This window comes from Papio anubis, chromosome 14, assembly GCF_008728515.1.
Source record: "Papio anubis isolate 15944 chromosome 14, Panubis1.0, whole genome shotgun sequence".
NCBI lineage: Eukaryota > Metazoa > Chordata > Mammalia > Primates > Cercopithecidae > Papio > Papio anubis.
This window is the reverse complement of record NC_044989.1, coordinates 26944618-26972598: the sequence shown is the minus strand read 5'-3', so window position 1 is coordinate 26972598 and position 27981 is coordinate 26944618. Positions and strand designations below refer to the sequence as shown.

The 27981-nt window shown below is 51.5% G+C and overlaps 2 protein-coding genes across 12 annotated transcripts; one reads left to right on the top strand and one right to left on the bottom strand.

Moving 5' to 3' along the window:
* Window positions 1-134: 134 nt before the first annotated feature.
* On the bottom strand, window positions 135-11004 carry DNAJC5G (DnaJ heat shock protein family (Hsp40) member C5 gamma). Of its 9 annotated transcripts, none has more exons than XM_017947388.3 (6): window positions 9172-11004; window positions 4766-4968; window positions 3669-3930; window positions 3352-3496; window positions 1400-1467; window positions 135-1204 (listed from the first exon to the last, which is right to left on the bottom strand). In XM_017947388.3, exons 2-5 carry the CDS (start codon window positions 4876-4878, stop codon window positions 1418-1420), a joined length of 570 nt encoding a protein of 189 aa, XP_017802877.1. In that variant the 5' UTR covers window positions 4879-4968; window positions 9172-11004; the 3' UTR covers window positions 135-1204; window positions 1400-1417. The 9 variants fall into 9 exon arrangements, with proteins under 9 accessions (XP_017802877.1, XP_017802878.1, XP_009182129.1 ...); XM_017947389.3 differs by having other exon boundaries at window positions 4766-4964; XM_009183865.3 differs by lacking the exon at window positions 9172-11004 and adding an exon at window positions 6021-7200.
* SLC30A3 (solute carrier family 30 member 3) lies at window positions 6220-27626 on the top strand. Of its 3 annotated transcripts, XM_017947387.3 has the most exons (11): window positions 6315-6391; window positions 6921-7006; window positions 14989-15141; window positions 16803-16875; window positions 22902-23083; window positions 23538-23684; window positions 23787-23940; window positions 24501-24699; window positions 24961-25066; window positions 25333-25467; window positions 26737-27626. In XM_017947387.3, exons 5-11 carry the CDS (start codon window positions 22954-22956, stop codon window positions 26883-26885), a joined length of 1020 nt encoding a protein of 339 aa, XP_017802876.1. In that variant the 5' UTR covers window positions 6315-6391; window positions 6921-7006; window positions 14989-15141; window positions 16803-16875; window positions 22902-22953; the 3' UTR covers window positions 26886-27626. The 3 variants fall into 3 exon arrangements, with proteins under 3 accessions (XP_009182125.1, XP_017802876.1, XP_003908454.1); XM_009183861.2 differs by lacking the exons at window positions 6921-7006; window positions 14989-15141; window positions 16803-16875 and having other exon boundaries at window positions 6220-6391; XM_003908405.4 differs by lacking the exons at window positions 6315-6391; window positions 6921-7006; window positions 14989-15141; window positions 16803-16875 and adding an exon at window positions 17606-18052.
* Window positions 27627-27981: the final 355 nt, after the last annotated feature.

Below are 27981 nucleotides of genomic sequence, written 5' to 3'. Positions count from 1 at the left end.
CTCTGCCCCAGCTCCACAGTTGTCCAGGACTCCTCCTCTCCAAGCCAGGCTCACCCCAGTTGTGAGCACTGGTCTTCTTTTTCTCCTACAGGTCTTTTTCTCCACTTGATATTAGCCAAAAAGCCAAGAAGCAATTTCTTTAGGCCTTTTTCCTCCACCCCAGACACAATTTGCCTTTTCTGGGTCCAAAATATGCCTTGGGATTGGACAAAAGCTCTTTTATTTACCGCCATTCTTTAGCCCTTCTCCCAGTCCAGGAAGAGAAGTCTGAGGAGTTAGTAGGTAGTGACCCTGAGTGGGTAGGAAATACACGGTGTGAGGAAGATACGAAACAACAGCACAAAGAGGCAAGAGTGGGAAAAGAGTCCAGAAAGTGCAATCTTCTCCGGATCACATATTTCATGCCCCTATTTTTGAGAACAAATTATATGTCAATTGGCCTGCATAAGATGTGAAAAGGATGGAGGCAAGCTGGCACTGATGTCTGAACTTCAGTTAACCCACAGGACCAAGGCTAATGCATGCTGTTCTGGTAGCTGAAGTCCAAGGAGAATCTAAGGATGGAATGACTACCCCTAAGCCTCAAATGCACTCGTTTTCCTGAGTTGACTCATAGTGGCATGGAATGAGGCTGGCAATGCCAACGGCCGTGGGCACCAGAAGGTGAGACCAGCTCCATAAAGGCGTTATTGGCTTAGGAATGAGGTTGATGCTAGGGGTTCTTGGTACACAGAGTTGCAACAAGGGAGAGTTAACTGGTGCCGCGGCTCCAGGGACAGGATCCGCCCTGCTCAGTTATCAGGCTCTTGGTGGTGATATCGCAAGGGGCTCAAGGACCCTACCAGCTGGCACTGGTTCCAATAACAAGGCAGGCACAGGAAAAAGTCTCTTCAGGAAAAATCTGCCACCACTGCCTGAGACCTCATAAGGGAAGGCATGGGAGGGCAGCTTTCTGATGGAGTAAAATTGGGACTGCAACTAAAAAGGAAGAGTAGCTGGGCAAAATCTATACACAGTTGTGGTGCCAAGGGCAGAGGTGATGTCCTTACTGGGACCAACGTCATCAATGCTTCTGAAGAGATTCTTGATATTCTTAAAAGAAGAGGGGTCAAATCAGGGTCAATGTCAGGACAGGGCTACGTGCTCCTCTCTTCAATGTGTCCAGGGGACTGGGCAGCAGAAGGCACTCTCACTGGGTCAGCACCTAGTGGCGGAAGAAGGTGGCCCTTTATTAATCAGAAGGAATAACTACCTAGAACTTAAAGCAAACCCCCACATGTAAGGATATAAACACATAGTCCATACTGTAAAGATGTAAACTTTCTGCTAATGACTCATCTGAAGTTAGCTTACATGCTTTTCTTATCTGATAACTATTGCTGCCTTTCGGTTTACATACCTCATCCTTCTTCATCTCTTAAAAATCATCTTCGCTATTTTCCTCTCTTCTAAAATCACCTTTGGCTCCTATGATGGAATTATATATATGTTTACATATATAAACGTTTAGTAACTTTTTGTGGTGTACTGATGAGAAAACCATTACCTTGCAGTTACTCGTTAGCATCACCAGGTGGCACTGGTGTGAAGTTCAATCCACTTGTAAAAATTTATTTGGGGTGGGAATGATCTCAGACTTTTCTTTTTTCTTTTCTTCCTCTTCCTCTTCCCCTCCTCCTCCTCCTCTTCTTGTTCTTCTTCCTTCTCCCTATCTCTTTCCCCTCGCCTCCCTTCTTTCCTTCTTCTTCTTCTTTTTTTTTTTTTTTTTCTGATACAGGGTGGCACTCTGTCACCCAGGCTGGAGTACAGTGGCATGATCACAGCTCACTGTAACCTCAACCTCAAGCTCCCGGACTCAAGTGATCCTCCCACCTCAGCCTCCCCAGTAGCTGAGACTACAGGTGTGCACCATCATGCCCGGCTGACTTTCTTTTTTTTTTTTTTTGTAGATACTGGGTTTCATGATGTTGCCAAGGCTGGTCTCAAACTTCTGAGCTCAAGTGATCTGCCCACCTTGGATTCGCAAAGTGCTGGGATTACAGGCACAAGCCACTGCAACTGGCCCTTTCCTTTGAGTAGATGGAAAAAAATGCATCCCGCTGGGCACAGTGGCTCACGCCTATAATCCCAGCACTTTGGAAGGCCAAGGTAGGTGGATCACCTGAAGTCAGGAGTTGGAGACCAGACTGGCCAACATGGCGAAACCCCGACTCTACTAAAAATAAAAAATTAGCCAGGCATGGTGGCACACATCTGTAATCCCAGCTACTCGGGAGGCTGAGGCAGGAGAATCGCTTAAACCCGGGAGGCGGAGGTTGCAATGAGCTGAGATGGTGCCACTGCACTCCAGCCTGGATGACAGACTGAGACTACGTCTCAACAACAACACTACCACCAACAACTAAACAACAACAACAAACATTGCATCCTCAAATCTGTCTTCACCTACTGTCCTTTCTAGACGCACTCTCCCACCCCATTCCTTAGCTTAACAGGAGCTGACACTACATTCAAACTGTCAGTCAGTCATGTAAGGTGAACAGAAACGTATCGATCTTTTTTTTTTCTTCACTTTGTCCCAGTGCCAGACTTGAAATTGTCATATTTAGGGGTTAACCTGCCATTTTCACAGGTCTTTCTCACCACCAACCATTTCTTTCTTTCTTTCTTTCTTTTTTTTTGAGACAGAGTCTCACTCTGTCACCCTGTCACCCAGGCTAGAGTGCAGTGGCACGACCTTGGCTCACTGCAACTTCTGCCTCCTGGGTTTAAGCAGTTCTTCTGCCTCAGCCTCCTAAGTAGCTGGGTTTACAGGCACCCGCCACCACACCCAGCTAATTTTTGTATTTTTAGTAGAGACAGGGTTTCACCATGTTGGTCAGGCTGGTCTCAACCTCCTGACCTAGTGATCCGCCTGCCTCAGCCTCCCAAACTGCTGGGATTACAGGTTTGAGCCACTGTGCCCAGACTCTTTCTTTTCTTTCTTTCTTGTTTTTTTTTTTTTTTTGAGATGGAGTCTTGCTTTGTCACCCAGGCTGGAGTGCAGCGGCGCAATCTCGGCTCACTGCAACCTCTGCCTCCCAGGTTCAAGCGATTTTCCTGCCTCAGCCTCCCAAGTAGCTGGGACTACAGGCAGGTGCCACCATGCCCAGCTAATTTTTGTATTTTTAGTAGAGACAGGGTTTTTCCATGTTGACCAGGCTGGTCTCAAACTCCTGACCTCAGGTAATCCGCCTCGCCCTCCCAAAGTGCTGGGATTACAGGCATGAGCCAACACACCTGACCCCAATCATTTCTTTCATTCCCAATCCAGGCATTTCTTACCTCACAGCCCCTGCTTACAGTTCTCACCTGACCTTGGAGGCTGACTCTGGACGTTCTGCTGGTATTTTCTCCCACTATCCTGCTCAGGTGGTGGTTTAAGTGTTCCGCAGCAAAAACAGCAGCAACAACAGAAACAGCAACAAGTGAGCAGTGTACACAGGATGACAAGTGTCTAAAAGGTAGGCGAGAATGGCCTCAGTCCAGCAGTTTTCTATATGACTGCTCAAGCTTCCCTCCCTCAATCCTCCTGGCACCCAGAAAATGAGACAACAGAAGCATTTGTCATAAGGAGAGGAAGGTCACCCTTCTTTCCTTATTCTTAAGGGACCTAGAGAATTGTGTACCTTGAACCAACAACTATTCAGAATAAAATAGTATCTGACGCCTTCTTCACCAAAGTGATCATACAGATATATTCCCAATGAGCCATGCTGGTCGTAAATTTTCCGCTTCTTAGGGTCGCTCAGTATGGCATGAGCTGCGTTGATCTCTTTGAATATTTCTGCTGCTTGAGTATTCCCTGGATTCTTGTCGGGATGATACTGCAAGGCCAGTTTCCTACCCAGGCGATACCCAAAAGGAGGGTGGGGAAGCAATGGGGAATGGCTGGGGAAGAAGGCTTAGGATGAATGACAGGGATTAGTCTCTAGAGAGTGCAGAAGGAATGCATGAGATGTGGTACAAGGATGGAGGCAAGCATCCAAGGTTTAAACTCCTTCCCATACTATAATGAAGAGGGTGATGGCCCCATTTGACCCCAAAGTGAGGGCTTGTTGGAACTTAAAAATGGGTCATAGGGCCAGGCGCATTGGCTCACACCTGTAATCCCAGCGCTTTGGGAGGGTGAGGTGAGTGGATCATGAGGACAGGAGTTTGAGACCAGCCTGGCCAACATGGTGAAACCCTGTCTCTACCAAAAATACAAAAAATTAGCTAGGCGTGGTGGCAGGCACCTGTAATCCCAGTTACTCGGGAGGTTGAGGCAGGAGAATCACTTGAACCAGGAAGGCGGAGGTTGCAGTGAGCCAAGACTGCACCACTGCACTACAGCTTGGGCAACAGAGCGAGACTCTGTCTCCAAACAAACAAACAAAAAAAGGGTCGTAGGCCGGGCACAGTGGTTCACGCCTGTAATCTCAGCACTTTGGGAGGCCGGGGCGGGTAGATCACCTGAGGTCAGGAGTTTGAGAACAGCCTGGCCAACATGGCAAAACCTTGTCTCTACTAAAAATACAAAAATTAGCCAGGCGTGATGGTGCACGCCTGTAGTCCCAGCTTCTCAGAAGGCTCAACAGTCTCTGTCTCTGCTTTGGGACAGGGTGAGACTTTTCTCAAAAAAAAAAAAAAAAAAAGAAGAAGAGTCAGATAGCAAAACAGATACAGAAAGAAAAAGGCTTTAAGGGGGAAATTCCAAGGATCAATAAAGGACTGAGGTCTGAACCTGTAGGATTTTTTGACGTCTTCAGGTGAGGCACCCTTCTTAAGCTCCAGCACTGCATAGAGGCTCGTCCCACTTTTGGACAGCCGGTGGGCTGCTTCGTTCACGGTAGACATGATCTGAGCCAGAGGAGAAGCCGCATCTGTGAGAACTTCTACAAGTAAGGGCCCGGAGAAGTGCACTTCCAGTAACAGGAAACTCACTACCTTCAGGGATTGGGCAGGTAAATGATGACAGAAGGACAAGGATAAGATAACAGTGAGTGGGATCTGTGGCTAGTAGGAGAATTCAGGTGATCAGAAACATTCAGATTTTAAGGAGGAAACATTTTCTCCTCACATTTCCCAGCGTCCTCCAGCTACACAGACCTCCAGACATCCCACATCCTAAGGTGCTGTAAGCTAGGAGAGGTCTAAACCAGGAAAAGAGCCTGATTTTGTCTAGCGCTTCTACTACCTGGAGTAAACACCTCTGGGTCTGTCCAAGCTCACTGCCGGGTTTGAAAGACCAGGGCGGCCCCAGCCTGAACAGATTGGATCAGGAATCAGAAAGATCCACAACTTCTTTTTTTTTTTTGACAGAGTTTTTTGCTCTTGTCGCCCAGGCCGGAGTGTAATGGCATGATCTGGGCTCACTGCAACCTCTGCCTCCTGGATTCAAGCGATTCTCCTGCCTCAGCCTCCCGAGTAGCTGGGCTTACAGGCACCCGCCACCACACCCGGCTAATTTTCTGTATTTTTAGTAGAGTCAGAGTTTCACCATGTTGGTCAGGCTGTTCTTGAACTCCTGACCTCAGGTGATCCACCCACCTCAGCCTCCCAAAGTGCTGAGATTACAGGCGTGAGCCACCGAGCCTGGCTGATCCACAACTATTAAGAGAAAAACACTTCAGACCAAACCGTGTGCGGCCTAACAGAAGTCAAGTGTCCAAGAGCCTGGCGGGGGCGGGGAGTGCTTGCAGCTAGGCCCGGACTTGCTTCTTCCCTTCAGTCTCCTGCTCTCAAACCACCCCACTTCTGTCCCTCAGAGGTAAGGCACTGGGGAGAGGAGGAGGAGGACTCAGGGGCTCGAGAAGGAAGAGAAAAGGCGTTGCTGTGGGAAAGACCTGGCAAGGAACAGGCAGCAGAACCCCAGAGCGCAGGGTAGAGGCCTGCGGCCCAGGAGAACTAAGCAAGGCAAGGAGCTCAAAGGGAGAGCTCTGAGTGTGCAGGGCACCTCTGGCCCTGTGCCGACTCCTCACCCGGGTCTGGCCCTTTACCTGGGAGTCGTTCTGTTAAGCCAGGTAGGTGCCCTTCATCCTCTTGGGTGTGAAACTTCACACCGGCCGGGTCCAGTAGCTGACTGCGCTTGCGCGCAGCGCCGACGCTGCGGGTCAGGGCAGGTCGTTTTTTGGCGCCCCCGGAAGCACTGGGTGGGGACGCCACACTGGCCCTGGGACTTATTTCGTGCGCAGGGAAGCGAGAGGGCTCAGCAGCCTGCGGCCCAGGGCAGCGGAGGAGCGTTGCTGCCAGGCTTTGGGGCAGGGATTCCCGCCGAGCCCCTCTTCTCCAGCAGGAGGGCACCACCCATCTTGATGGCCCAACTCACTCCAGGAAACACAATGGGTTTGCTGACCGTGGCGGATGAGAGGTATGGCTGCTGCATGCCCTTCTCAAGAGGTGTGTTACCTTCCCAGTTGTCCTCAGGACTTAGGGCTCTCCGCTCGGTCCCTGCTTCCCTTCCACCTGGAAACACCTCCACAACCTGTAAGACCCAACTCGTATGCCCCTGTTCCTGATACTCCATCCTTCACTCTCCCAGTTGTTCCCACTTAGTTTGTCAAAGCATTTCTTCTAGTATATTGTAATGATGAGTTTGCACATCACATTAAAACGATGTCTTGAGCCTTTTCCAAAAGTCACTACCGTGCTTCAAAAACTTAAGTTAAATATGATGCCATTATGAGCATGTCCCATAATGTAACCCAACTTGGGTGTTTCAATTATTTCTATTTGATAGTGTAATAACCTTATGAGGAAAATTCAACAGAAATCCTTGAACAAATCTGTATTTTTTTCCTAAGGATACATTCTTGGAAGTGGAATTATTGGATCGAAATGATTTTTTTTTTTTTCTTTTTTACGCTGTTGATCTCTATTGCTAAATTTCTTCCGGAAAGGTAGCAGAAGGAGGATTTGTATGCCCACCTGCAGGTGTGGGAGCATGCCTCTACCTGGCCTCCCTTCCCATGAGTTTCTACAGGAGGTAATGTTTGCATCACTTATAATTTACTACTTTGTAGTGCTGGGTTTCTTTACAATAGCACTGAATGGCTCCTGTAACATGTAGTAGAAAAAGCTTTATTAGTTGGAAAATGCTTATCTGTTAACCCTTTTGTAGCTTTTTATCACTGTCTTCCTTTTATTACAGTTATTTGTGCACATTTCCCTCCCCTTATAGGTATTTTTTTTTTTTTTTTTTTTTTTGAGCTGGAGTCTCACTCTGTCACCCAGGCTGGAGTGCAGTGGCGCAATGTCAGCTCACTGGAACCTCTGCCTTCCAGATTCAAGTGAGCCTCCTGCTTCAGCCTTCCAAGTAGCTGGGATTACAGGCGTGCGCCACCATGCCTGGCTAATTTTTTTGTATTTTTAGTAGAGACAGGGTTTCACCATGTTGGCCAGGCTGGTTTCGAACTCCTGACCTCAGCGATCTTCCCGCCTTGGCCTCCCAAAATGCTGGGATTATAGGCGTAAGCCATTGCGCCGGCCCCCTTGAAGGTTTTAAGTAGTAAATCAGTATTCCATCTCAAGAACCATCTAAGCAAATGAACTAAGGAGTCCATCTGCAGCAGACATGATGACTGCTGAATTAATGAATTTATTTCTGTAGGCCTGTGATCAGTGCTGGGAGAGGGGATGAAGACCTTTGCATCACCCACCCAGTCCATAGAGGTTACTCACCTAAAAAGAAGCTGAAGCTGATAATTTTTTTGGTGGTTTGTCTCATGCCAAAGTTCTTTAACCCCCAAGCTTTCATGACTATCATGGGAGGACAGAACTAGCAGAACAAACCAGCGCATTTCTTCCCCAGCACTGGGTAGAGAGAGCAGAAGGCATTAGAGGTACACTTGTAACGAATTCCTTGCCTCAGTCTGTAAGACCCAGCATGGTCCTGCCTCTGCCTCTCCAATCTTTTCTGGAACCACTGTCCTGCTTGCTCTGGGCTCTGCTCCACCACTTTCCTCTTTCCTGTTAGTTATTTGAAAACATTGTGTTTCCTCCCATTTCAAGAGCCTTTGACCATGTTGTTCCCTCTGCCTGGAGGGCTTAACCTCTCATCCTTCAGGGATCTCAGCTTCAGGCCTCCTCAGGGAGGCCTTCTAAACTGGGTTCTACTCCTCTCTCCTTACCACCTCTCTATATATATATATATAATTTTTTTTTTTTTTTTTTTTTTTTTTTTTTGAGACCGGGTCTTAGTCTGGAGTGCAGTGACACAATCACAGCTCAGTAGCCTCAACTTCCTGGGCTCAAGCCATCTTCCTACCTCAGCCTCCCAAGTAGCTGGGATTAAAAGCATGCACTCCCATGTCCAGCTAATTTTCATATTTTTGGTAGAGGCAGGGTTTCATCATGTTGCCCAGGCTGGTCTTGAACTCCTGAGCTCAAGTGATCTGCCTGCCTTATTGCAGGGATTACAGGCATAAGCCGCCATGCCCAGCTGGTGAACATATATTTATTTGCATATTGATTTAAAAGCTGCTGTTAGCCAGGCACAGAGGTGGGTCACAAGGTCAGGAGTTCAACACCAGCCTGGCCAACATGGTGAAACCCCGTCTCTACTAAAAATACAAAAATTAGCTGGGTGTGGTGGTGCGTGCCTGTAATCCCAGCTACTCAGGAGGCTGAGGCAGGAGAATCACTTGAACCTGGGAGGTGGAGGTTGCAGTGAGTCGAGATCATGCCACTACACTCCAGCCTGGGCAATAGAGTGAGACTCTGTCTCAAAAAAAAAAAAAAATGCTGCCTTCCCCAGGTGACAGCTCCATGAGGGCAGGGACCTTGTATCCCCAGCACCTAGAGCCATGCCTGGCTTACGTAAGTGAATGAATGATTTGTTGAATAAGCTATAGCTGAGGGCACTCTGCTGATCCAATGTAACCTGGAGGTTGGGCTCAGAATTCCCTGGGACAGAAGCACTTAGCTAGGGAATTGGACAAGACTACAGGGCCCATCTTCCCTCATATGGTCCTAGACAAGAAGAAACCATGATACAGAAAGAAGGCAAGAGGGGAGATAATAACGTGATTCTGAACTCCCTGTTTTCCCTCCAGTTCCCTCCAGTTCCTAACACACTTCTTGTGTTCAATAAATGTTGGTTGGTTGAATGAACAGGCAAAAGTGAGTGAGGCTTTTCTAAGATGCTCTTACCTAATTATCTCCTTGGATCCTCATAACAACCCGAGAGGAAATCGCATCCCTGCTTCATAGAGGTGAGCCCTGAGAAAGAAGGCAAATTCGGTTCTGAGAAGAGTTAGTAAACACCTTTCGCATCTTGCCAGAGGCTACAGAATGTTTTCACTTCTTATCATGGCCCTCTGACATTCTAACTAATCACAGTTCATAGCTCTTGAAATAGCCATTATCTGTAAGTCTTGTGAGGCTCTGCTCTGAATAGAATGTCACTTCAGCCAGGAAACTGCAGAGATGGGAGTAGCGTGGCCCAGTCGGCCTGGCCTTCTTTGGCCAGTGGCTCTTCTCTTTGCCTTTACCTAGAAACCAGAACCTCTTTGACTGAGTGTTCTATGCCTGGGGTCTCTTCTCACACCCGGCTCAGTCCTAGGAAGAACACACAAGCCAGGGTCAGAAGCCCTAGATCTTAGCTCTGGCTCTGGCCCTCACAGGCTGTGTGATCTTAGACAAATCATTTCATCTCTGTGTCTATTTTTCTGCTTCTATAAAAACCTGTGCCATTTCACAGGGTTGATGTCAAGACTTAATTGGATTTGGTTTTTAAAAGAATGAAAATAAAAAACCAAAAATAACTGCCAAAGAATGATTACAGACTAAAACCATTTCTTGGATCATTTGCCCTCCCATCATACCTTGAGTCAGTGATTGTTTCGTTTACTACCACCCAGAGCCATTTGGTCTCTCATGGAGAAAACCAAGAAGCATCCCTTGTTTACCCACAAACAACTAAAGTTTTAGTCATATAGCTGGAATACACACACATAAAGACAGCAGACATTGGCATATTTATACCCAAAATACCACGCTCTGGAACATATGCAGTGGGAGAGAGAGAGATCATAATTTGTCACATTCAACCACCAGGTTCGCAAATTACACAGTTTTTGAGCTGGAAGGGACCTCAGAGATTTAACTTGAGTCCAACACCTTCAATTTATAATTGAAGAAAGTGCAGCCCAGATAGACGGATTGACCTGCTTAAGGTTATCCAGTGAGATCTGACCTGAGTTTTCTGACTCCAAGTTCAGAATCTACACAGTGACTGTTCCTTCCTACTTTAAAATCCAAGTCTATAGACAGACCACAGCTGTGGGGGATATTCACATCCTCTCATGGGTGATGTCAGGTAATGTTCCTCTTTCCCCTCCCCCAGCAGAAGGCATGTATACTACATGTGACCAAAACCACCACCACCCGCCCAATCGTGTTTGCCTCTGCTTCCCAGGCCAAACACCTCAGGATGGGAGGTGGAAGGCTTTCAGCTAGAAAGGAGACTGCTTCATGTCCCTGTCCTCTCTGACCTGCAACCCCAAACTCTGCAGACCCAACACTAGGCTAACAGCACCTGTCTCACCTGTAAACTGGAGATAATAGTGTCTGTCTCTTTGGGTTGTTATGAGGATTAAATGTGAATAAAGCACAAGGCACATGCTTTATTATTATGACTATTATTATTATACTAGCTATTTCTATCCTATCTCCTGATTTTATAAGGTTGCATTTCATTTTGTCTCTGGCAAGAAAGGAAAAATCAGGGTCCTTCCCCTCCCCTAAGATTTGCAAATTCTTATTTGTGTCTTTCCATCCTTCTTCTGAGCCTCTTAGAACCCCATTTTCTTGTTCTCCTACCCAGTGCCACCTTGTCGCCCTCTGGCTATCCAAAACACTGCTCCCAGTCCTCCCAAGCAGCCAGAACTCCAAAATTACCACTCTCATTTCCTCTGTTTCAATACTTCTAATAAAAACTACTGCTTTCCTAGAATGATCTCATCCCTCAGGGTAGATAGAAAGCAATCTTATTACAACACTGTAATTTAGATGATAGTGAAAAGACAGTTAATACCTCACCCTCTTAATTGTCATTAATGCAAAAGGAATAACAGATAGAATTTCAGGCACAATGATTAAATGGAGTGAAAAACATCAGGTTATGTTTTGGGAAGAGACTTTGGACCTTAAATCACTTCTTTCTGTTTAACCCACCATGGGTGTAGACTGACTCTCTAAAGAAGAGAGGAGCACAAGCAGAAGCTTAAGGACCAAACTGCAGAGAAAATCCACAGTCAGAATTAGCCAGGCATGGTGGTACGCACCTGTAATCCCAGTTACTCAGGAGGCTGAGCAGGAGAACCACTTGAACCAGGGAAACTGAGGTTGCAGTGAGCCGAGATTGTGCCACTGCACTCCAGCCTGGGCGACAGAGCGAGACTCCGTCTCAAAAAAAAAAAAAAAATTAAAAAAAGAAAAAGAAAAACCGCACTCTAAAATCTGAATTCATCATTTTCCCTCTGGACTGCTTTTGTTTGTTTGTTTGTTTCTCCATTTCTGTTAATGTTACGACTATTTGTAAGACTGGAGACTCATTCTTTTCCCCAAATTTAGGTTAAAAAAGCTTGATTTTTTTTTTTTCAAAATCTCTGTTTCATTTGTCTCTTCTCAGCTCCCACAGCCTTGATGCACCACAGTTGAAGGATTTCCATATCACACTGGCTGGTGTCCTAGCCTCCTAACTTTTCTCCCCATTGCTGGCTTCATCCTGGATACTGCTCCCAGATCACTGTTCTTTTTTTTTTTTTGAGACGGAGTCTTGCTTTGTCGCCCAGGCTGGAGTGCAGTGGCGTGATCTGGGCTCACTGCAAGCTTCGCCTTCCGGGTTCATGCCATTCTCCTGCCTCAGCCTCCCGAGTAGCTGGGACTACAGGCGCCCGCCACCTCGCCTGGCTAGTTTTTTGTATTCTTTTTAGTAGAGACGGGGTTTCACTGTGTTAGCCAGGATGGTCTCGATCTCCTGACCTCATGATCCACCTGTCTCGGCCTCCCAAAGTGCTGGGATTACAGGCTTGAGCCACCGTGCCCGGCCTAGGATCACTGTTCTTAAAGCATGCTTCCATCTTACTACTTTGCTCACAGCATCACACAAGATGCAAAACCACTTTTGAAATCTGGCAGTGAACTCTGACCTTATGCCAATTTACCCCTTCAAACTCATTGTCTACTGTTGTCCTAAAGTGAACCTTTCACAGCAATCAAATGGGTCTCCTCACTAAATATTTCTGTTTTTCTTCACCTCTGTACCATTGCTCTCACACCATTTCTCCCCATAAACTATTCTTTTCCTTAATCAATTCACTTACTCAACAAATATCAACCAAGCACTGATATATGCCTAGTACCTTGGATACAACAATAAGTGGTCAAACTCTTTTTCTTCCCTCATAGATTAGAGCCTAATATGGGAGACAGAGTTCATTAAGACCTTCAACAAATATTTACTGGGTGCTATTATGTACCAGACCCTGTTCTGGGGATACAGCAGCATGCAAAACAGACAGAATTTCTGCCATCATGGGGCTTACATTCTGGCGAGAGGGGCAGACAATAAACAAAATGAGTTCTATCCTGGCTAATACGGTGAAACCCCGTCTCTACTAAAAAATACAAAAAAACTAGCCGGGCGAGGTGGCGGGCGCCTGTAGTCCCAGCTACTCGGGAGGCTGAGGCAGGAGAATGGCGTAAACCCGGGAGGCGGAGCTTGCAGTGAGCTGAGATCCGGCCACTGCACTCCAGCCTGGGTGACAGAGCGAGACTCCGTCTCAAAAAAAAAAAAAAAAAAAAAAAACCCCAAAATGAGTAAAATATGCAGTGTGTTAGATGGTAATGATGGCTATGGAGAAAAATAAAGCAAGGAATAGAAATAGAATGTTGGGGGAGAGGTTTCAGTGTTGTTGTTGTTGTTGTTGTTTTTCGAGATGGAGTCTTGTTCTGTTGCCCAGGCTGGAGTGCAGTGGCAAGATCTCGGCTCACTGCAACCTCCGCCTCCCAGGTTTGAGTGATTCTCCTGCCTCAGCCTCTAGAGTAGCTGGGATTACAGGCACGTGTCACCACGCCCAGCTTATTTTTGTATTTTTAGTACAGACGGGGTTTCCCCATATTGGCCAGGCTAGTCTCAAACTCCTGACCTCAGGTGATCCACCCACCTCGGCCTCCCAAAGTGCTGGGATTACAGGTGTGAGCCACTGCATCCAGCCAGGTTGCAGTTTTTAAAAGAACAAACAGAGAGGGCCTGGCCAGATCATATCTGAGTCAAGACCTGAAGCATGTGAGGAGGTAGGTCATGAGTACATCTGGCAGAGTACGTTACAGCTGGTGAGATAAGCAAATGTGAAGGCCCTGGGGTGGGAGCATACCTGGTGTGTTGTAGGACTCACAAGAAGGCCAGGATGGCTGGGGAGTGAGGTGGGAGAAGTGTGAAATGAGATCATTGGAGCTAAAGTCTGTAGGACCCCTTACAGGCCATTAGAAGGACTCTGGCTGGTACTCTGAGTATGATGGCGAGTGACAAATCTGACCTATGTTTACCTAGCTGCTTGGTTGAGAACAGACTAGAGGGCAGTAAGGATGGAAACGTGGAGACCATGGAGGAGGCTACTGTAGTATCAAGAAGACAGATGATGGTGGTTTGGAAAAGGCGGGATCAGGATTTGCTGACAGCTTAGATGTCGAGTGAAAATAGAGTCGTCGAGGATGACCCTAGGATGTCTGGCCTGAGCAGATGGGAGGATGGAGTTACCATATTCTGACATGGGAAGACTGCAGAAACAGAAGGTTCAGGATGAGGTGACAATCAGGGGCTCAGTTTTGGACTTACGGAGCTTGATAGGCCTGCCTACCAGACAAGAAGGAAGAGATGTCAAGCTGACATGTGGATATGTGAGTTTGGAGTCCAAGTGAGAGATCTGAGAGTCACCACCGAACAGATGCCATTTATTATTTATTTACGAGATGGAGTTTCACTCTGTCATCCAGGCTGTAGTGCAGCGGCACGATCTCATCTCACTGCAACCTCCGCCTCCCGGATTCAAGTGATTCTTCTGCCTCAGCCTCCCAAGTAGCTGGGGCTATAGTTGCATGCCACCACACCCAGCTAATTTTTGTATTTTTTAGTAGAGATGGGGTTTCACCATGTTGGCCAGGATAGTCTCGAACTCCTGACCTCAAGTGATCTGCCTGCCTCAGCCTCCCAAAATGCTGGAATTACAGGTGTGAGCCACCACGCCAGGCTATTTTTAATCATTTTTAATAGAAAAATTCAAACCCATACAAAAATAGAGAGAATGATACAGTGACTCTCTATGTACCCAACATCTAGCTTCAACAATCATTACTTTCTGCTGTTATTGGATAGTATTTAAAGACCGGAAACTGGATGATAGCTCCATGGGAGTGAGTGTGGAAGAAAGAGAAGACAGTGACCAAGGCCTAGTCTAATTCAGCAAGAAAATATTGAGAAGGTGGGGAGGAACCAGCAAAGGGGACTGAAAATAAACAGCCAGTGAAGTAGGAGGAAAACCAGATTATGGTAGCCTGGAAGCCAAATGATGAAACAAATAATTCCCAGGTAACAATTTACTTACAGTATGATCAGTGCTGAAAGAAAAAAATAGTGTGTTGACGCGGCACAGTGGCTCACACCTGTAGTACCAGCACTTTGGGAGGCTGAGGCAGGAGGATCACTTGAGTCCAGGAGGTCGAGGCTGTGGTGCGCCTTGTTTGTACCACTGCACTCCAGCCAGAGCAACAGAGTGAGACCCTGTTTCCAAAAAGAAAAAAAAAGACAGAAAAAGTATTGTGTGATGAGAGTGTATGACATGAGAATTAACCTAGTGTGGGGGCCAGGGAAGGCCTCCCCAAGGCAGTGACATTTAAGCTACCGCCCTCCCTCATTCTCCCTGTGACCAGCTAAAATCCTCCCTCCTCCATCCTGCTTCCACTCAGCTTGCTCCTCCTTTCTGGGATGGCTTAATTGAGGACTGTGTGCCAGCCATGAGTGGGGTTTTGGAACACAGATGAGAAAGACACAATTCCTGCCTTCAGGGAGCTTGCCCTGTAGCAGGCAGACAGACAAGCAAAGGACTTCATCACCATGAGGTGAGTGCTGGGATCAGATAAGCACAGTGTGAGCCTTGAGAGAAGCAGGGAGGGACACATACCCTGTCTGGGAAAAGAAAGTCAGGAAAGGCTTCCTGGAGGTGACATATGAGTGGAGAATGGAGTAGAAGTTGGACCTCCAGTTGCCTCCTCTGTCCATGCTCTTCAGCTTGGCTTGGACTTGTCAGGTGTTCACTCTTGTCCACATGCTTACATTTTAAATTTTGCCTGAAATCTCTAGCCCAGCTTAAAGCCTGACCTCAGTGCAGAGAATCGCACTTGAGGCCTGGCATTCGCGAGGGCCCTTTGCAAAGATTTTCACAGGGCCATTTGATAGCTCTTTGAGGAACAGGTGCAAGCACCCTGTTTCGCTGCCAAGCTTTCCTTACATAAATTTTCAAGTGAAGGTTGGTATTCCCACCGCTGGCGCCCTAGGCTTCTGGAGGCGGCACGTTTCGCCACACGCTGCGAGGCGCCCCTGCCTTCCCCGCGTGCTGGCTCCCGGCGGGGGCGGGCAGGGCACGTGAGGGCGTCTGCGCCCCCTCCCGGCACTCGAGGCTGCTGGCCGCGCCGGCTGCCCGGGAAGGGAAATCCCGGAGGAAGCCATTGTTGTTATGTCCCCTGTTGTCGTCATCGGCTGAGCCGTGCCAAGAATCCCGTTCCCCGCATAGGGCCCCGCAGTTTCTCCCCATTCTCGAGCTCACCCGCCCAGGTCTCTACGGGCCAGGCTGCCGCATCCGAGCCGCGGAGTGCGCGGTGGCCCCTGCGCATCCCAGCTCCAGGGTTCTCAGAATTGGGGAGAGCCCTAGGATGGGTGAGGCGCTTAGAAAACCGACGACGCCGGGCCCGACGTACCCAGAGCCCTGGCATAGCTAGGCAGGGACTTGGGTTCCACCTTGACTCTGATAAGTAGCCCGACAAGGTGACCTTGTCCGGTGGTTTCCCCCTCTGGCCGCCTCAATTTGCCTCCCTGTGACCCGAGGAGAAACAGAGGTCCCTCAAGTTCCGCGCCTTAAGGGGAGGTTGGAGGGAGAAAGACCCCCTCTCTCCCTTGCCCCCTCACCCAGCGTGGGCTTTGGACTGGGGAGGCCGGGGGCGGGTGCCGAGGAAAGGCTGGCGCAGCCGGGGGCGGGGATGGCGCGGAGGGCGCGCGCAGCCCCTGTGGCTCTCCCGTGCGGCTCCGCAGCCGCCGCACAGGACAGTCCCTTCGCACGCGCCGCCCGCACACCTTGGCACGAGCCAAGCCACACTCTCCCCCGCCGGAACAGCCAGCCCGCCGCCCAGCTTGCCTAATCCGTTTAAGCCTCACCTCCTCCGCGAAGCTCTCCCGGGTTAACCCCCTCACTTCCAACCACTGTATCTGGCACGTGCTCCCGTTTTTTTGTTTTGTTTTGTTTTGTTTTTTGAAAGTGCACTCGCGGTCTCGTTGGAATAACACTGTCGAGGGTAGGTGTCTGTCCCCAGAAGCCTAAGTTCAGGACGCCCAGTGTGTTCTGAAGGATGCGGCTGATGAGTTTCTTGCCTGGGCTTACTAACCATTCCCACCCTCCACGCTTCCCCATCCCTGCTCGCTCTCTCCCCTCCTCCTACGGACCCTCCTCTTCACAGACTGTCATAGCTTCCAGTGCACAATCCTCTTCCCACCCCCTCCCATTCTACAGTGGCGGCAGGTGCGAGGGGAGAGAACATTGAGCATTTGAAGCTTCGACTTGAGGCTCGGCCACCGACTTTGCTGTAAGTCGCTCCCGCCCCTGGGTTTTAGTTTCCCCCAAATGAGGCAGAATGCGGTAATGTCCGGAAGGGCGCTGCAGGTGTGGAGGATGGGAATCACTGGCTGACACGCTGCCCCTCAGCCCCCTCTCCATAAACAGTGGTCGTGACACCAAAAAGGCGGCTCGACTCCACTGGCCGCCCCCGCCGGTAAGAGGACTGTGCGCGCTCTCCAGTTGCCAGTGCGGCGTCCAGAGCCCGGGAGGGAAAGAGGTTGGGGGTCCAGGCCGGGCCCTTTATTCACAGCCTTCGTGACCTTGGACTCTTCTTCCTCTGGGTCTCAGTTTACTCAGTTGAAAAGCAGGGATAACAATGGGTTGAAGGAGAGCAGGAAGCTTGCCACCCAATGTTTCTGTATAAAAATAAATGATCATTCGCGGTACAGTGATTGGCAGCAGATTTGGCTAGTGAATTCCGACCCCAGATTCTCCGTAGAGGGGTTTCTGGAGTCCCTGGAATCTCTATGTGTCACCGCTCATCTCACGTTCTTTCTGGTTCTCTGGAGATAGGTAATGGGTCCGCCCCTGTTTCTGCCTCCGCGTGGTGGGCGACACCCCCCGTGCAGGCATGCACAGAGTGATGGTCGTTGGGCGAAGGTTGGTCGTGAGGTCCCTGGGCTTGAGGAGCGAGGCTTGGAACCGGTGGGCGGGACTTTGTGCAGAGGAGGGGCTAGCTCGCCTGGGGGACGGGGCTGCGGAGATGAGGAGTTCTCCAGAACTCGGGTGGCGGGGCGCTCCCGCCGCCTTCACCGGGCTCAGGCGCGGGGAAATGGGGCTTTGGCAGTGGGGCGGGGCTTAAGGGTGGGGAGAGGCTGGGGAGCCTGGAGGCGGGGCTTGGGGAGCTCGCCCCACGCGGGGCGGGGCTCCAGCGGCAGCGGGATCTGCAGTTCGGACTCCGCGCGCCACAGTCGCTGCAGTTCGCTGCACTCTAGTGGCCCCGCCGCCCTGCGGGGATCCTGGGGGTCGGCGGGCTGCTTGGACTGGGCGCGGGGCCGGCCCGGCCTATCCCTCCCTCGGTGGGGCCTCGACGGTCGGGGCACCGGGAACATGGAGCCCTCTCCCGCTGCCGGGGGCTCGGAGACCACTCGCCTGGTGAGCCACCTGGACCGCGGTGGCGCCGGCGGCAGCCTGCGTTTGAAGAGGTAGGACAGACCTGGGTTGGCCCTCGGCCTGGGGGCGCCACCCTACTACCCTCCGTCCATTTCGTTGTCTCTCTCGGCGCGGGCCCCGGCGGCCGTCCCGGTGCCCCGCGGGTCCCTGGTCTCCGCTGCACCCCGCTTAGTCCCCTCTGGCCGCACGGAGCGCCCGGCCCTACACAGCCGACTACGCCTCCTCCCGGCTGCCTGATTTCCTTGGGTGAAGCGGCCTCCCACTCCCCTCCTGCCGGCGTCCCAAGTCGCCGGACCCATCCGCCGCCCCCGCCGCGCCTGCCTTCCCTGGGAGCGGCTGCCGCTCCGTCGGGCCGGAGCCCTTGCCAGGTGCCTCGAGGTCCTCATTGCCTCGGGCCCAGGGCGGGAGCCCCTAGCTGCCCAGACTTCAGAGCTCCCTCTGGAGGCCCAGGGGCTTTCCTCCGCGCGCCCCCTCCAGCCGCGGCCAGCTGTGGACGCCAGGGCCCGATGATGGGCCGGGCTCCATGCAGGTCCTGCGGGCCCCTGGGGGGCGGGCGGCCGCCGGGAAGCGAGGGGGCGGCGAGGAAGGAGCAGGTGCGGTCTGGGCAGCGGGGGTATTCCCGGCTCCGCACAGACGGGGCCGGGGGCGGCGAGGTGTGAAATGAGGCGCGCAGAGCGGCCAGGACAGCGGGCCGGGGGCGGTAGGAGAACCGCCAACGCGCCCCGCCGGCCCCCGCGCCCGCCGCCGCCATCCGCCTGCCCCTCTGAGCGGCCGCCGGGCCTTCCTGCTCACCCCCGCGGGCCATCTTGTCGGTCGGCTGACCGTCCGTTTGTCTCGGGAATTTGGCAGGGTCTCTGGCTTTTTCTCTACCCCATCTCTCTCAGTCTTTCTGCTTCTCTCCTAGTCCCTCTCCCTTTGTCTCTGACGTGGTGCTTCTGTGTGCTTCTCGTTCTTTCCTTGGGTGGGGGCCTTCAAGCCGGGTTGGGGGCGGGGGCGAGCAGAAGGGAGCTGGACCCCTTCCTGCAGGGGCCTGCAGAGACGCGGTGAGGGCTCTGCCGTAGGCCTGGCATCTCTTCAGGTGTCCTTTTGACTTTGGTTCAGCCCCTGCTACGTCACCCCTCTTCCCCACTCAATCTTGGTTGTTTGTTGGGGGTTTCGGAGGGCCAGGGAGAGGAAACAGCCTTTCCTCATCTCTAAACAGCATGTAGCCACCCCACATGCACACACCCCCACACACCAACAGCCAGGCTTCCTTAGTGCCCAATTTATGCAGAACAAAAGGGAGCTGCCTGTTGATGGGTGGCCACCTTGATGACTGGCTGTGCTGTGCTTTACAAGGCCAGGGAATGAATGTTGCCCACTGCCCCCAAAGCCACCCAGCCTCTGCTCTTCAGACTCGCATCTCCAGCTCCAGTCCATCTTCACTCTCATATGGCCATTAGTCACCCAATCCTGCAGCATTTTCTAAAAGGCGTTTCCTAACCTACCTGACCCTCCAGGGAAGCTCTGGCCTGGTCTATTCTAGACTCCTCCATCTCCTCTCCTCTCTTTTCTTCCTCCCATTAACAAGGTCATCTCAGTGCTTAGGACATATTTGTTCAAGCAGTCAGTGTATCTTCCTTTATATTCCTTTGAGCCCATCACTTTCCTCCTCAGCCCTCCCCTGACACTTCACACTTAGACTCCATGCCACAAACCTTGTCTTTGTCATTCTACATGTCTGGAATACCCTTCTCCACCTAGGTCTCATCTCCTTAAACATGCCTTTCTCTGTGAAGTTCTCCGAGCCCCCTGTGAGGGGGTGCTGCCTTCCCTGCACTCCAAACTGCTTTGTTTGTAACCCTCCTAACATCAGCCTGTCCTTGTGTAGTAAGCCATTTGTTACAATCTGTCTCTCCCACCAGACCAGGCTTCATTATGTGTGCTCTGCCTGGTGCACCTCATTGAACGAACGAGGAATGGTTTCACAGCCTCCTTCACTACCCCATCTCCTCTGGAAACACACCCAGAATCATACACGCCCAGATTCTAAGTCTTGGATGGGGCTTTGGAAATTCAAGAAATTAATCTACCAGTATTTCAGTTTTCTGTACAAGCACCAAATGTTCCCCCTACCTCCCTCAAAACTCAGTTCACCCACTTGGCAGAATTGTCTTCAGCCAGAAGGCCCCAGACATCCCGCCCCACTTTGCTGCTATGATCACGTTTCTATCTGGAGTCCTCGTTTTTACTCATGGGTATTCTTGTCACACCTCCATGAGTATTTCTAGTACTGTATTTTCTATTTAGGTCCTGAATTCTGTGGAAGATTCTGTCCTTGCTGGGTTCAGGTTGGGTAGTGGCAAGGGTGAGAATTGAACCAGAATGGGCTTAGCACTCAGCCTGAGCTCACTCAGCCTCTGGCAGCCCTAGGTGAGGTCCCAAGCCCCATTCATTTGTCAAGGGAGGCTTATGGTACCATGCAGTTAAGGTAAGCGCTGCTGGGTGCTTATAGTCAGACTGAAGTCCAATTAACATGCTGCTCTCACTGCCATCCTCAGCCATAGCAGACTGCACCCCTTCTTCCCTGTGACAACCCCAGCTCTGGAATCTAGCCATCAGTTCTCTGTGCCAGGAATCAGACTTTTTGGCCCCAACGTCCCACTCGTCTCTTTTTTTTTTTTTTTGAGACGGAGTCTCCCTCTGTTGCCCAGGCTGGAGTGCAGTGGTGCCATCTTAGCTCACTGTAAGCTCCGCCTCCCGGGTTCACGCCATTCTCCTGCCTCAGCCTCCCGAGTAGCTGGGACTACAGGCGCCCACCACCACGCCTGGCTAATTTTTTCGTATTTTTAGTAGAGACAGGTTTCACCGTGTTAGCCTGTATGGTCTCAATCTCCTGACCTCGTGATCCGCCCATCTCGGCCTCCCAAAGTGCTGGGATTACAGGCTTGAGCCAGGGCGCCTGGCTGTCCCCACTGGTCTCTCTTTTTTTTTTTTTTTTTGAGATGGAGTCTGGCTGTGTTGCCCGGGCTGGAGTGCAGTGCCCGGATCTCAGCTCACTGCAAGCTCCGCCTCCTGGGTTTTTACGCCATTCTCCTGCCTCAGCCTCCCGAGTAGCTGGGACTACAGGCGCCCGCCACCTCGCCCAGCTAGTTTTTTGTATTTTTAGTAGAGACGGGGTTTCACCGTGTTAGCCAGGGTGGTCTCGATTTCCTGACCTCGTGATCCGCCCGTCTTGGCCTCCCAAAGTGCTGGGATTACAGGCTTGAGCCACCGCGCCCGGCCCCCGCTGGTCTCTTAAAGGGCTACACTTCAGCTGCATGTCTAGAGAGGGCGGGGGCAGGATCCGGGAGTGGAGGCTCTGGGAGGTGGGCCTGGAAAGGAGGCACACAAAGGCCAGGAACACATGGTGAGTCCCATTCTATACTTCATTCCACCTTCCCTTCATACTGCCTTGGTGTGCGTGGCATAGCATTCACCTGCCTTTATCAAAATCCTTTCCATTCTTCAAGGCCCTTCTCATGTTACCTCTTTCATCTGTTTCCCTGATTTCCTCATTATAATTAGTCTGGCCCTCCATCCTTAGAACCCTGATAGCACTCTAACCGCCCTAATGACAGTGGCCACCTTCGCTCTATATCATTGTGTAGGTACATACTTGCCCTGTTCACCAAAAGCTCTCAGAGATCAGCAGGAATCCTGCTCATTTTGGGGTGCCTAGCATAAGAAATTGATTTGGTTGGGGTCTAGTCTCAGCTCTAGCAACTAGCTGGGTTGGCCTCCATGTGTCCCCCAACTCTGTGAGCCTCATGCTTCTTATTTAATAAAATGTAGGCCGGGCACGGTGGCTCAAGCCTGTAATCCCAGCACTTTGGGAGGCCGAGACGGGCGGATCACGAGGTCAGGAGATTGAGACCATCCTGGCTAACCCGGTGAAACCCTGTCTCTACTAAAAAATACAAAAAAACTAGCCAGGCAAGGTGGCGGGCGCCTGTAGTCCCAGCTACTCGGGAGGCTGAGGCAGGAGAATGGCTTAAACCCGGGAGGCAGAGCTTGCAGTGAGCTGAGATCCGGCCACTGCACTCCAGCCTGGGTGACAGAGCGAGACTCCGTCTCAATAAAAATAAATAAATAAATAAATAAATAAATAAATAAAAATAAAATGTTAGACTAGAGCCGGGTGCGGTGGCTCACGCCCATAATCCCAGAAACTCAGTAAACTGAGGTGGGAGGATCACTTGAGGCCAGGAGCTCAAGTGTGTGGTGAGTTCTGATCACACCACTGTACTCCAGCCTGGGCAACAGAGAAGACCCCATCTCTCTCTCTCTCTTTTTTTTTTTTTTTTGAGACAGAGTCTCACTCTGTCACCAGGCTGGAATGCAGTGATGCGATCTCGGCTCACCGCAACCTCCAACTCCCAGGTTCAAGCGATTCTCCTGCCTCAGCCTCCTGAGTAGCTGGGATTACAGGCACGCGCCACCACACCTAGCTAATTTTTGTATTTTTAGTAGAGGTGGTGTTTCACCATGTTGGCCAGGATGGTCTCAATCTCCTGACCTCGTGATCTGCCTGCCTTGGCCTCCCAAAGTGCTGGGATTATGAGCCACCACTCCTGGCCAACCCCATCTCTTAAAAAATTAGACTAGACCATCTGTAAGGTGCTTTCCAGCTGTGAAATTCTATGACTCTGTGTATGCAAGGAAAAGGGAGGCTGGGGTCTGACCTGTTCATTTAGCCCCCATCTCTCATGTGGCCCTCTGCTGACACAGCTCCCAGATACGACCAGGCCTGGGGAAGGAGCGAGAGATGGTCTGATGAGGCCAGCATGGGGGACTGAGGACGTGGAGTGAGCAGGCCAGCCTGTGGGCCAGGCCCAGGTTGAACCATGTCGCTTGCCTCAGTCTCTTCACAGAGCCATCAGAGCCCCTTCCTGAGGAGTCCAAACCTGTGGAGATGCCCTTCCACCACTGCCACAGGGACCCCCTGCCGCCGCCGGGTCTCACCCCGGAGAGGCTGCATGCACGGAAGCAGCTGTATGCTGCCTGTGCCGTGTGCTTTGTCTTCATGGCTGGGGAGGTGGTCGGTAAGTTGGGGAGCAGCCCTTCAACCCCATCCTCCCAACACCTGCGCAAGCCACTCCACCCAGAGTCCCAGGGATGTTCCTGGGTGCAGATGCAGAGATGGGATGGCTGGGATAGGGGAGCTGGGTGCCCGGGACTCAGGAAGTGGGAGAGGTGAGGGACAGAGCACCAAAGGGAATTCCAGTCGAGGTCTGGGGCCAGTGGGTCAGGGCTGGCTTCTTTTAAAAACCTTATTTTCTTGTTATTAAAATAAAATATATCATTGTAGAAAAAGTTAGAAAATACAGATGAATGAAAAGAAGACCATAACAGTAGTTAATTATACCTGTAGTCCCATCACCTGAGAAAACCCCAATTCACATTTTTGGTGTATATCCCCCAATTTATTTTCCATGCCTATACACACTACATGATATTTTCTAAATGGAAGCAGACTCCATCATTTCACCCTGGCAGGCGGGTATCTGGCACACAGCCTGGCCATCATGACCGACGCAGCCCACTTGCTGGCGGATGTGGGCAGCATGATGGGCAGCCTCTTCTCCCTCTGGCTCTCTACCCGTCCAGCCACCCGCACCATGACCTTTGGCTGGCACCGTTCAGGTAAGGCCCTTGCATGGCCCAATGACTCTCCAGTCTTGCCAGAGGGCACCTCTCAGGGTCCCAAGCAGGTCTCTGACAGCTTGTCTCCCCCCTACCCTGCAGAGACTCTGGGGGCTTTGGCCTCTGTGGTCTCCCTCTGGATGGTCACTGGCATTCTCCTGTACCTGGCCTTCGTCCGCCTGCTGCACAGCGACTACCACATCGAGGGGGGTGCCATGCTGCTGACCGCCAGCATCGCAGTCTGTGCCAACCTGTTGTACGTCCCAGTATGGAGCAGGCACCTTGTGGGGCCCAGGGCGAGGGGTCTTCCTCCAGGATGGGAGAGCTAGCTTTCTCTTCCCCACCAGACACACAGACATGCGCACACAGCTTTCCATGGGCTGCCCTGGGTGTGCCTGAGAAGGGTCTGGGATAGAGACCTAAAATTCAGTCAGCAGATCTCTGTTAAGGGCCTGCCATGGGCCAGCCACTCTGATGAGGGCTTTCATCAACATGATTGCATTTGAACCTCATGGCCACCCCATGAGGTAGGTAGTATTACTCCTAGTTTACCATTAATGCAGTCAGTCCTGACAGGTAACTTGCCCCAGTCATATATCTATTTAGGTAACAGAGCCAGCATCCGAATCCACGTGTGTGGCACCAAGTCTGGTATTCTTTCCCCCAGGCTGCATTGTTTGTCTCTCTTGCAAAACGCTGTTTTCTTCCAGGGGCTGGGAAAGGGCTCCTGGGGAGGTGAGAGAATGGGGCATGGAGATGGGGGCATAGGAGGCCAGGAGCAGGCCCCTGGGCTGAGCTGCTTTGCTTCCCCCTCAGAATGGCCTTTGTGCTGCACCAGGCTGGGCCCCCCCACAGCCACGGGTCTAGGGGAGCAGAGTATGCACCGCTGGAGGAGGGGCCTGAAGAGCCCCTGCCCCTGGGGAACACCAGCGTCCGGGCAGCATTTGTGCACGTGTTGGGGGACCTCCTGCAGAGCTTTGGGGTACTGGCTGCCTCCATCCTCATCTACTTCAAGGTACCATTGTTGGAGACCTGCCCCAGCCTTCCTCCCCACAACTCCACATCCCAGCCCCCTCCTTCCCAGGTCCCAAAGCTTCCTTCCCCTCCCTCCAGCTCCTCCCTCCCACCTCCCAGGACTCTCCCAGACATGAGTCATGTTCCCTGTCCCCTCTGCAGGGTTTTGAGGGGCCTCTCAGGTCCTGTTTGTTCAAGACACCCCTAGATCTTCCTCTGGAAGCTCGCTGGTTGTTGGGCTTAGGGGTCTCTTTCTCTGCAGCCTCAGTACAAGGCAGCCGACCCCATCAGCACCTTCCTCTTCTCCATCTGTGCCCTTGGATCCACGGCTCCCACCCTCCGAGATGTTCTTCGAATCCTCATGGAAGGTGAGTCGGGCACCACCGCTCCCCACCCCTGCGGCTGTCTCTGACTTTACTCTCGCACTGGGTCACCACTTTTTGCTTTGAAGAGAGTACGGGAAGAAGGCTTGGCTCATGGGGTCTGCTGCTGGAACAAGGATTTGGGCATAGGGTGAATTGTAGGGGTAAAAGGAGAGTGGATACAGGATAGGGGAGGTGGAGTCCCGTGGTGGGGGTGCTGCTTCTGGGCAGGAGTGGCCCTGGCAGTAAGGCATGACTGGTGCTGGTTGCAGGTACCCCCCGCAATGTGGGGTTCGAACCTGTGCGGGATACGCTGTTGTCGGTGCCAGGAGTCCGGGCTACCCATGAGCTGCACCTGTGGGCCCTTACGCTCACTTACCACGTTGCCTCTGCACACCTGGCCATCGGTGAGTCTCACTGGCCCCAGCTAGTCACTACCTAGAACATACGCCACCCCAAACATGGGACAATAGCTTGAGTTACTAGGATTGTTTCAGTCTTTCTTGATCTGTCTCTGTTTGTCTGTGTCTCCCTCTCACATACACACACACACATGCACACGCGCTCGTGCATGTTGGACACAAGGAGTCTCCATCCACTGGATGCAGTGTTCTAGGGGAGGTTTCACCCTCTTTGAAGTAGCACAGGGAACCAACAACCCTTTAAAAGATCATTAGTGGCCAGGTGCGGTGGCTCATGCCTGTAATCCCAGCACTTTGGGAGGCCAAGGCAGGTGGATCACAAGGTCAGGAGATCGAGACCATCTGGGTTTTAGAGTGAAACCCCGTCTCTACTGAAAAATACAAAAAATTAGCCCAGCGTGGTGGCGGATGCGTGTAGTCCCAGCTACTCGGGAGGCTGAGGCAGGGGAATCGCTTGAACCTAGGAGGCGGAGCTTGCAGTGAGCCGAGATGGTGCCACTGCACTCCAGCCTGGGCGACAGAGCAAGACTCTGTCTCAAAAAAAAAAAAAAAAAAAAGAGAGTCCTGATGCTCTTTATTAAAAAAATAAAAATAAAAAAAAAGATCATTAGTACCTACAGGTCTAGTGATGGGGCACAGTTAGGTAAATTACGGCACCTCCACCCTGAGGTATCATGTAACTGTTAAAAATGATGCATATGAAGACTGTACAGCAACTAGGAAAAATGTTTATGGTATAATGCTGAGAAAAAAAGCTGAATATAAAATTGCATCTACATTATGATTCAACTATTAAAAATATATATGGTGAGTCATGAGCTGACAAAGGATTTTTGAGTTTCTTCCAGATGCAAGAAGCAATCAGAGTCATGCAATTTGGATGCCAAAAATATTATAATTTGTAGGATATTTGATGGAAACTCTAGAGGGACAATGAGACAGATATTTAACATCTGGATTGTCCTGGGAAATCGGGTGATACGGCTGTTGAAACGTTGAGCTGTTTGTTGACACTCAGTGACAGGAGAGAATAGGAGACTGGGAAGAGTTTAGTGTGTTAGCACGGTTGATTGGGGTGTCTCTCCAACATTTGATTTGACACTTTTATGCTGTTCATACAACACAGAAAGAAAAGCAGGCTCCCATTCACGCCTGGCTTTAATGCTGTTCAGCCCCTTTCCCTGTCCTTATCTCAGTCCCTGCCTGTTCCTGACTCCCCTGGGATTGATGCCGCCTCTTATCACTCTCCCACAGACTCCACTGCTGACCCTGAAGCTGTCCTGGCTGAAGCCTCATCCCGGCTCTACTCCCGGTTTGGATTCTCCAGCTGCACCCTGCAGGTCGAGCAGTACCAGCCGGAGATGGCCCAGTGCCTGCGCTGCCAGGAGCCCCCACAAGCCTGAGCCATGGCCCTGCCCTCACCCCACTGCCAGGCCGAGGCTCAGCCCCAGACTCTCAGCATCTGCTGCCCTGATCACAGAGACAGGACCGAGCCAAGTCCATACCCCTTCCTCTCTCCCTCCTTCCACCTGCCAGTTTCCCCAGCCTCAGCCCCAGCCCCAGCCCCAGTGGGCAAGACCAAAGTGTGGCGGAGAGTGGGTTGGGAGTCAGGGGAATAGATGTGACTAGTTCAGGGGCAGGGACTCCCGGGCCTCAGTGTGGCAGGGTGTGTCGAAGGCCTGTGGTGCCCTCTCCACATGGTCTGGAGAGCCATGAACATCCTTTCCCTGCCGTCCATTTGTCTGTGTGGCAGGCCAGCTGGCTGGCTGGGGGCATCTGCCTGTCTATGTGCTGTTCGTGTGCCTATGCCTGGGGGAGGTCAGTAGGGGCCCCCTCCCCACATGGCCCTCGCTCTGTCTATGCAGGGGCCCCAAGCCCGCACTTTGTCCGTGTGTCTTAGCCCTGTGGTTTTGTCTGTGTGTGTGTGTGTGTGTGTGTGTGTGTGTGTGTGTCTGTTCTTGGTGCTGTGGCCTGTGTGTCTCTGTGCCTATGTGGCTGTGCTATGGTCTCTGTGAGTCTGCTCCATCCATGTGTCTGTTTGGGGGTCTGTCTCTCCATCCCTCTGTTGGTGCTGTGCCCTTGGCTATCCCTGAAAGAGGGAGGACTCCGCTGCAGCTCCACCAATAAACTCGTGTCTCACTGCATCTTTCAGCCTGTGTGCTGACTCCTCAGGAGGGGGAAATCAAATAGGTCACTTGAGAACAACCAAATCCCTCCTGTCCCTTCCCAGCCTCTGGAGTGACCTCCCACAGACCTCCTGTACTTTCCCAGCCCCTCCACCCTCAGATGTAAGGTAAAAGCCACCAGCCTCTTTACTCCCCTTCCCCTGGCTCACAGCATGCCTGGGTCCTTGGCTCAGGGAGAATCCCATGTGTCCTAGGCTTGGTTGCAGGAGAAGGTTAGAAGGTAAGGAGCCAAGGAATCCCTGGGAGTCAGTCGTTCTCAGAGGTCCCCGCATGCTAGTGGGCCTCAGGCTGGCTGGAGGGAGGCTGGGTCCCT

Bases quoted from the DNA above. Each gene is read 5' to 3' on its own strand.
- DNAJC5G (XM_017947388.3), bottom strand. From the start codon at position 4,878: ATGTCTACCGTGAACGAAGCAGCCCACCGGCTGTCCAAAAGTGGGACG. The intron at 3,931-4,765 runs GTTCAGACCTCA...CTTCTTCCCCAG, and splicing joins GACGTCAAAAAATCCTACAG to CCATTCCCCATTGCTTCCCC. The intron at 3,497-3,668 runs GTACACAATTCT...CCTACCTTTTAG, and splicing joins TGAATAGTTGTTGGTTCAAG to ACACTTGTCATCCTGTGTAC.
- SLC30A3 (XM_003908405.4), top strand. From the start codon at position 17,958: ATGGAGCCCTCTCCCGCTGCCGGGGGCTCGGAGACCACTCGCCTGGTG. The intron at 24,700-24,960 runs GTACCATTGTTG...CTTTCTCTGCAG, and splicing joins CCATCCTCATCTACTTCAAG to CCTCAGTACAAGGCAGCCGA. The intron at 25,468-26,736 runs GTGAGTCTCACT...ACTCTCCCACAG, and splicing joins CTCTGCACACCTGGCCATCG to ACTCCACTGCTGACCCTGAA.